Here is an 8,835-nt window from a genome sequence, read left to right as displayed (position 1 = left end):
ACAGCACGCCAGTGCTGCATTGAACTTGCAGACTGACAGTTGCCCTTACATAATAAGATGCATTTATAAGATTTCATTTTTTTATTGTGTTGGCAGAATTTGTGCTGAGTGCATTGAGCTTACCCTTAGCATTTTCTAACAAAGTCAAGCAGAGTTATTGAAAAGTATTAAAAGCCCATAGTGCTGTGTAATCCGTCTGCCATGATTCAATTTGAGAAACTGCCTCACTGACTAAACCTGCAGATCAAATCACTTTATCTATTCTCATTACTTTTTATTAACACCGTAATGGTAATGATATAATAACATTAAATTAATTTGAAATGTTGAATGTGGTAAATAAATTGTCTTTGATTTAATTCCATCACAAAACAGATTAAGAGGTAAGATACTGTAAAGTCAGAGTCAACGAGCATGACATATTCAGTGCTTCTTTTCTTTACAGATCTACCCACAGATATAAAATGACAAGCATCCAGGGGCAAGGTGTATAACCTACTAAAAAAACAATGCAGAAAGTCATTAACTTGATCTAAATCAGTAGATTTACTGAAGGAGAAAGTTAATTGTGTCCCCGGCGCTGTTTATGGTCAGTTGTTCTTCACCAGCACCATCTACTGACCATTTGCAAGCATAATGTTGTCGATGGAACATAAAAGCAACCAAGTTGTGTTTGTCAGGTGGATGATGTATGAGTGTGTTTTATGATGCATTGCACTTAAATGTTTTCCTGCTGAACTTCAGTAACTATGGGAAACCCTGATAAGAAATGATTGATGGCTAAGGATATATTTGCTATATTGGATCTGCTTCTCAAGAATTAGGTTGTTCTGTCATTACAGTATTTAAACAAACTTTGAAAGAGAAAGAAAAAGATTTGAAAAAGAAAAAGAAGAAATATATACATTTATTATAATTTACATATTATTTCATTTTTGACAAAAATATATGTTTGTATAGTTTTTTTTGTGTGTGTATCTGAATAAAGCTGAAGAGTCCCTTGCAGTGATCTATACTCAGGAGGACCTGAAGAGAGACATAGTAAGGGCCAAGTGCAGGTCAGACATCAGGATATTTTTTGAGAATAATAATAAGAAGAAGACGAAGAAGAAGAAATAGTTGTGTGCCATGGAGATACTAATTAATTGACTACATTTTGTATATTATTTTCACATTTTTAGACTTACACTTAGATGTTATGCTTTAACAAACATACAGTAGGTCTCCTGATTAGAAAATATAATCTAATGAGTCCATAATTGACCTATAGGTGAGGTGACACAGAATTAGTCCCATTAAATATGAATCCTTCCAAGTTGTCTTTACGGTGGACACCATATTGGTCACAGTGGTGTGGCCAGAGAGGAAATACCACAACGCTTTTGCATTCCTCAAGATTTGAAGAGTTGTGACGCAAAAGATTAGACAAAGTTTATGCTTTGTGCAACCTGTTGGTGCTTCATGTCAGAGACACTAGGTGGCATAGTTGCTTTGTATAAAGTTTTATGTTTGAGAAAGCTCACTCCTACTACATCCGGTTTTGCATCCTATTTCAGGTTTGGCTCTGGTCAAGGCCTGTATAACAGCAGCTTACATTACAATAAGACATTGCAATACATTACACCTCATACAGTATCACAGAAGCAGGTTATTTAGTTCACTACATAATTACCGCATTACACAAAGGTATTGTTATCAGCCATAATTGAATGGAATCTGTCAAAGTGACTCTTTTAAAGTTTTAATATTTATGTTATCTCGGTCAAAGCCAGTTTGAGGGTGTGTCCAATGGAGTTTGTGGTCCAGCCCTTCCTCTTTGTGATATTGTTGACTCAGTTCAGTAAACTCTGTAATATTATCCTCGGGCCTGTGGCTCTCCTCCCAGCAGTTGTGTGCAGGACGGGAGGGCACACCTAGACATTTAACACCAGCGCACCTGACTCACTTGTCCTTGATTTCCAGTCCATCATCGTCAAGAACTACTGCTAGTTTACTGATTAACTCCACAAGCTCTGGAGTGGTACCTGAATTCTGGCTTTGCGTTCACACTCTTACAGTCATACGTTCTGAATATGTTTATATATTGAAATGTACACGTTTACAGTTCACATGTGTGGTTCATGTCAGCCATCACGAATTGCTGAATGGATCTTGCCATCATAGATCCATTCATTAAGTGCTACAAAAGAATACAGTTTCTCTTACAATTTTCTCTGATATGATGGGAATGTTTCTTTTTAAATTAATGGAGAACTCATAATAATTAATATAGCTATAGTGTAAAGTGTACATTCTTGATATTAATAACATAACATACATGTTCACTTAATTCCTCTGAATTTCTGAGGTTAATTGAACTTTAACAATTGATGCTGATTGCTGACAACAAGGGAGTACAAAAGTCTTAAAGTGCATTGTGCCTAAGGTAATGTTTTAGTCAGGTTTCTCCATGCTCTCAACAGCAATTCCAAGGACAGCAGCAACAACAAAGTCTCTTCAAAGGATTCTTCTTCTTATACCTGACAGCCATTTTAAACTTCTCATTTGTAACCTGCACATAATCTTGAGTCCTCTCCACATTGGTCTGGATTCTCTCAATGTATTCCCCCTGCTCCTCCACCAGGATGAAGATATCCAAAAAGAGGTCCCTGAGGTCCTTCATGTTGCTCTCCAAGTTGAGGAGCTCCTTGTGCCGCTGCTCGATCTCGGTCAGCTGATGGCGAGTGATCTTGGAGTCCAGCAGGATGTTCTCGTTGAACACCTCCCACTTCCCCTGCTCCACCATGTCGTCCACCTCGGCCTCCGTCACGGCCCGGCCGGACACCTCCAGCTGTCGGCGGATGAAGTGCTTGCACTTGTCCTGCTTGCTGAGCAGCGACTCGTTGTACTGGAGCATCACCCTCTGGAAGTGGCGGAACAGCGCGGCGTGCTGGGCCTTCTCGATGCGCACGGTGGCCGCGTTGGGGCCCACCTCGGCCTCCAGGCTCTTGGCCTGTTTCGCCAGCGCGTCCAGCCTCTTGTGGAGGCTCTCGGCCTGCAGCTTGATGTCGCGCGTGATGCTGCTCTCCTTCTTCATGACGCTGAAGCGGCGCATGGTGGCCACGAGGTTCCGCTGCTGCTGGCTGAACTTCTTCACCTCGGCCTCCAGCTCCTCGAGGCTGTCGCGGATGCGCTGGGTCTCGCGCAGGAAGTTCTCCAGAACGGGTTCCTCTTCGAATATCACGGCCTGAGGCGGTGGAGCTAGCTCGTCGTCGTCATCGTAGTCCTCGTCAAAAGGGTTATTGTCATTCAGGTCCCCACTGGACTTCACCTTCTGTCTCAATTCCTCCATGCGGTCCTTCATGGCTCCTGGCAGAATTATATCTATGTACTACAAACTTTTAAAGTTTACTGCAATTCCAATGTGCCCTAAAGTACAGAAATAAAGTAAAAAACATCAACCACAGAACATTTTTTTAAACCAGCCATCATAATCTTTAATCATAAGGTTGGAAATACTGTAACTCTCATGCACATTTATACATCACTTTAGTGAAAATATGTTTTTACAAAATCCCAGAAATATGATGGAACATCTAGATAATACTAAGTGCATTTTACCCCATCTGAGACTTTCTTGTCACCTTACTTGCATTTCATACATTTAATGCATAATAAGCCAACATTTCAAAGGTCAAAGATTTGTCAGCAATCTTTAACTGGTTCGATGTAAAAGTTCTACTTAAACAAAGAATATTTTGTGGCCTCTCTCTACACTTTTTGTGGTGTTTCCTAGACCATCTCTTTACAGCATATTAATCATTTCACAATTTAATCTTTAAAGTTTGTTGTGACACACACACAGGCAAGATGTGCACTTGAGATGACAAACTATGCAGGGGCTTTGCCAGGCTGATTTGCCTGTGGAATTAATGCAGAGATGAATGTTCATGATATTTTTCATCCCTGGTTCAGTCTGCGGATTGTGGTTTGGGAAGCAGAGTTAGCCTTTGAAAGATTAAGACTAAGGGTGGGGTGGACAAAATGTTTCTGGAAGGAATGAAACTGGGAGCTCAAAATCACTGACTATCCAATTACAAGTTGGATTTCCAACAGGAAAGAGTGAAAATGCCTTTGTGTGTGTGTGTGTGTGTGTGTGTGTGTGTGTGTGTGTGTGTGTGTGTGTGTGTGTCTGTGTGTGTGTGTCTGTCTGTGTGTGTGTCCCCCACCCAATCTCCTTAGAGCAAAAGCTTATGAATATAAGAGTGGGCTTTGTTCTCTGTGTGGAGGTTTTTTTTTGTCCACTGTCCCAGGGTGTAAGGCCTCCAGGGGCAATCTAACACTATAATGGCAAAGCCCAAGGTTTTTAGTTTGAAAAAAACAGCCGGTATGCCCTACTTGGTACATTTTGGTTTAGGCCACATTAATTACAGAATAAAGCACAAAAACATGAGGGTTCCTGAACCAATTGTCCTCAACTCTGTTCCATGGTGAGGGCACCCATATTTATGTGGGCCATTCCGATGTTGATACTCCCAACATCTCTTTTTCAGAGATGATGTCATTGAATTGCCAACAAATAAGGACTTATATTCTTAAGTTAACTTCATCATAAGAATTTATAATGAGTATAACTTAACAAAATGACAAGCTAAAGACACAACAGGACAAAGAAACAATATGATAACACACGTCATCCCATATTTGTTTATGAATTGTATGTCTTTTAGTCTTATACTTCATGTACCTTTGCTAAGTTACGGACGACTTCAGGATTTCCATTTAATTTCTCTTCATCAGATTTTTTAATCAATAAAACTTGTTTGTGCCAGTTCAGTTATATCGACAATCTTATACTCTCCTGTTTCCCTAAAAGGGTTAAGACAGAGTTATGTTCAAGTGTTTATCCCCACCCAGATCTTATCTCCATGACAGAAGCCCAGAAGCCAGCTCAGTGTAAATGCTGTAATCAGATAAAAGAATGGTCAACCGTGCCTTGCCCACTGCACAAAATCAGTCTCATACGACACAACTTTGTAGAAAACTAGACGACGCCGGCACACGTTTCCACTGACAGAGCTTGAAAGCTTGTTACCTCTACTTTCCAAAGATTCTTGACATTCTGAGCCTTATTCCAATGCAGGTGGAGCAGCGGTGTTGCCTGTTGTTCAACTCAGCCATGGAGTTTGTTCATGTCAGATCTCCCCAAAGGACCTCTGAGAGAATTAAGTCCTCAAGTCAAAGATTCCTCGGATGCATTCTTAGCTCCGGACTGGCTCTGAAAGCACTTGCTATGACAAATATGTGTGTTCAGGGAGTAATTCCCCCCCTTGTGTAGTGTAACTGTTGCCAGTTATCCCTGGGAGAGGAACAACAAAGACTCCTGGGAAATCTGGTCTGGCCAGTTCAAGGCCCCGCCTCCATAAGTTAGAGGAAAAGAGTTTTATTTAATGGGCAGTGGGGGTGACACTGCACTGGGCCGTAGAAGGGTTAAGTGTGAATGAGAGAAATATACAAGCTCATAGAGGAGCACCCCCTAATGTGTGTGCACACACACACACACACACACACACACACACACACACACACACACACACACACACACACACGCACGCACACACACACACACACACACACACACACACACACACACACACACACACACACACACACACACACAGTCACTCTCTATCTATCTATCTCTCTCTCTCACACACACACACACACACTCTCTCTCTCTCTCTCTCTCTCTCTCTCTCTCTCTCTCTCACACACACACACACACACACACACAGAGAGAGAGAGAGACAGACTCACACACACACACACACACACACACACACACACACACACAGCCTTGGGCCGTGCTGCAAAGACATAACAATAGAATCATGAAGCAGCTCTGATTGCCTCTGACAAGGATTAGAGTTCCTCAAGCCTCTAATTACAACAACTAGTGGTCTGACTTAAAAAACTGTGAATAAAGATGGATGTTCATGTTTTACTTTAGTCCTCAAACTAAAACCAAAACAATTAAAGCCAGTCACATCGTTTTGATACAGGTGGCATAAACAAGAAAAAAAGTTAGCTGCAGAAGTGAAGCTGTTTTTCAGTGACAATTACACATAACATTGTGCTATACATAGATTTCTCGAAAACATGCGCGCGCGCACAGGGGGCAGAAAGCACCATGAACAGCATTAAGCTGTAAAGATTAAAATGAATTTTAGTGCCGAAAACAGCACATATCGAAATGACGATGGTTAGAGAATGTTCAGGAATGTAAAGTAATGCATTTATTTGCCAGAAACCACCAAAACCGCCAAAAAGACGATGTTACATAAATAATGAAAACGAATGACAAACTCTGAAATATGAGACGTTATCATCATTTAGACAACAGTGGCATACAAAAAATGTCGATTGTAGCTTACTGCCGGTTATTAGGTTAACTTTATAACGTTATGACTGGCCATCCGGCGTCTTCTGCCCCTTGGCTGCGCGCGCATCTAGTTTTGTTAGTAAACGGGAAATCTGTGTATAGTTAACACTGTTAAATTGAATGCATGAACGTGGGCGTCGACCTTGTTCGGTTTGCAATTCAATATCTTTATTACGGATCATCACAAGATTTGCTTGAGGACGTGAGAGAGCATTCATTTCACTAAATTGTGTGTTCATTTCATCAAATCATGTGTTTAATCCTTCACTCAGTTTACTAAATTGCTCTCTGGTTTTCATTATATTGTGTGTGTTTTAAATATTTTACTCCCAAATTTTACCCAAAATAACTGGGAGAGGGACCAATACATGAGAAGTCAAACATTGCTTAAAGCTACATTGTGTAGTTTTTTGGGTCGATTGTTAGCAAAAACAAATGTTTTCTTCCAAACACATGAGCTCATTCATGTGTAATTACTTCCACCAACAAATCAAAGTATTCTCGTAAGCATAGAATCTGCCATCCAGAATACATACGAGCGATTTGTCAGTATGGCGACAGCCATGTTTTCGGCCTCCATCTTTGGAATACATTAGCCAAGGAGGGACATACCTGAAATTCTAGCTCTGCCTTTAGCGCTTGTCGGTCAGTTACCGAAAGACAGAGTTGAAATAGCCTCATTAGTATTCAATAAAGTTGTGTATGACATCTTGTAGTGTCAGCTAGGACATTTTATGGTGCAGCTTTCGTAGCTAGAAATTTGTGCTTGGAGTGGGGGGAAGCTGGAAGCTGGAGTCTCTTGCGATATACCATTTCACCGCTAGATGGGAGAATTTCCCCAAAAAATTAACCCATGAAATCCACAATGTAGAGGCTGCAACTGTTCCATGAAGTCAATGGCCATAGCTCAGAATTTCGTCACGTCAGTGGCGCAATGCATTCTGGGACACAAAGGGCATTTTCCTCCATTATGTGAGGCCGCGGCGCGAATTATAAACAACAAACCTACAGTATTTTCAACACGATCGGCTAGCCAAAACAATAACACTAGATGTAAACATAGGCTATACTATGTTAAAAAATTGTAATATAAGTAGTAATGGACCGTACAGGGACAAGCTCCTGCCGGACGCAAGGAAACGTTATATGGAAAAGATATCTTTGATCGGTAACATGGATCCGTATGACATACCGTCTGGAGAGGGACGCGAGATCTTGAAAGCAATAAAAAGACACTCCGTTGTTGATTTTTTTACCCTGACAATCGTGACCGGACGATGAATCGATGAATGTTTACAATCATACAGCATTGGCAGCAATTGGCATAGCGTACAAGAGGCCTCATTTGTATCCCAGACGCCACCGCGGCGCAAACCTCACCCACGTCCGCCACGTCATATTACCATTCATGATCTTCAAGCCTGGATGTGGTTGAACCTGCGGAAACTGAAACTATTGACCATTTGCTAACCCCATAGATTTAGGATTTTCTTTTAAATTCCATAACTTAACCTAATATAGGCTACACAGATATGTAGCTTTTGTATTATCTACATAAACAATACAAGGCTCAACTACCTTGTACGTACTGTAACATTGGGTTCCCGTACAAAGACCATTTAGCATGTCCGGTTGTAGGGACGCTAACTTTGACGTAATGATGCCGTAATTTTTCTGTCGCACCGTAGGTAGATAAACTTGTTTGGATAAGAAACTCAGTCCAGCCAGTGCTTTAAGTAAAAGCTAACTTAAGAAAATAAGTAAATTATTTAGTAAAATGAGCACACATTTTAGTAAAAAAATATTTCTAAATATATTTTAAAAATCTCACAATGACACCTCCCAAGCTTCATAGCCTACTCTCCTCACCAAGAAAGTAACTGAATATTTTGCAGTAATTACTATTCCTAGAAGATAAGGGGAAAGGTTACATTTTCTAACTTGTCCCTAGGAGAATCTTACTATAGCCTACAGTTCTATGTTCTAACTTGTTCCATGGATAATCCCAGGACCTTACTTCTTTGTGCATTAATTATGGGTATATCAGCACATAGTTTTTGTTTCTGGTAGTTGGTTATAACATATGGCACAATTATGTAACAGATGATGCAAGACCATCACATTTCAAATCAGTGCTATTTCTACACAGTGAATGATCTGTTGAAATATTGCTATGCCATCCTGACGCACATCTGCAGTACCTACTGTACATGTAAATAAAAAAAAAAGCATTGGGCTGGCTTCTGAGTAGTATCAGACACAGTCAGAGACTTTGGACATGACTGCTTAGGGTGGTTAAAGAGAGAGGTCTGGACTAGCAGTTGAACACATAGTTGGATACCACAAATTAAAAACAGTACTCATCTATTCACAAGAGAGAATGTGTGGACAGACAGACTCGACAAAATATCTCT

At 40.6% G+C, this 8,835-nt stretch overlaps 1 protein-coding gene across 3 annotated transcripts; it reads right to left on the bottom strand.

Annotated features, from left to right (window-relative positions):
• Window positions 1–556: 556 nt before the first annotated feature.
• On the bottom strand, window positions 557–5,323 carry stx19 (syntaxin 19). Of its 3 annotated transcripts, none has more exons than XM_062533466.1 (2): window positions 5,075–5,323; window positions 557–3,408 (listed from the first exon to the last, which is right to left on the bottom strand). In XM_062533466.1, exon 2 carries the CDS (start codon window positions 3,341–3,343, stop codon window positions 2,456–2,458), a length of 888 nt encoding a protein of 295 aa, XP_062389450.1. In that variant the 5' UTR covers window positions 3,344–3,408; window positions 5,075–5,323; the 3' UTR covers window positions 557–2,455. The 3 variants fall into 3 exon arrangements, with proteins under 3 accessions (XP_062389450.1, XP_062389451.1, XP_062389452.1); XM_062533467.1 differs by lacking the exon at window positions 5,075–5,323 and adding an exon at window positions 4,893–5,036; XM_062533468.1 differs by lacking the exon at window positions 5,075–5,323 and adding an exon at window positions 4,727–4,826.
• Between the last annotated feature and the right edge of the window lie 3,512 nt (window positions 5,324–8,835).

This window comes from Sardina pilchardus, chromosome 4 (assembly GCF_963854185.1).
Source record: "Sardina pilchardus chromosome 4, fSarPil1.1, whole genome shotgun sequence".
NCBI lineage: Eukaryota > Metazoa > Chordata > Actinopteri > Clupeiformes > Clupeidae > Sardina > Sardina pilchardus.
The sequence above is the reverse complement of the archived record's forward strand: the minus strand, read 5'-3'. Positions and strand labels throughout refer to the sequence as shown.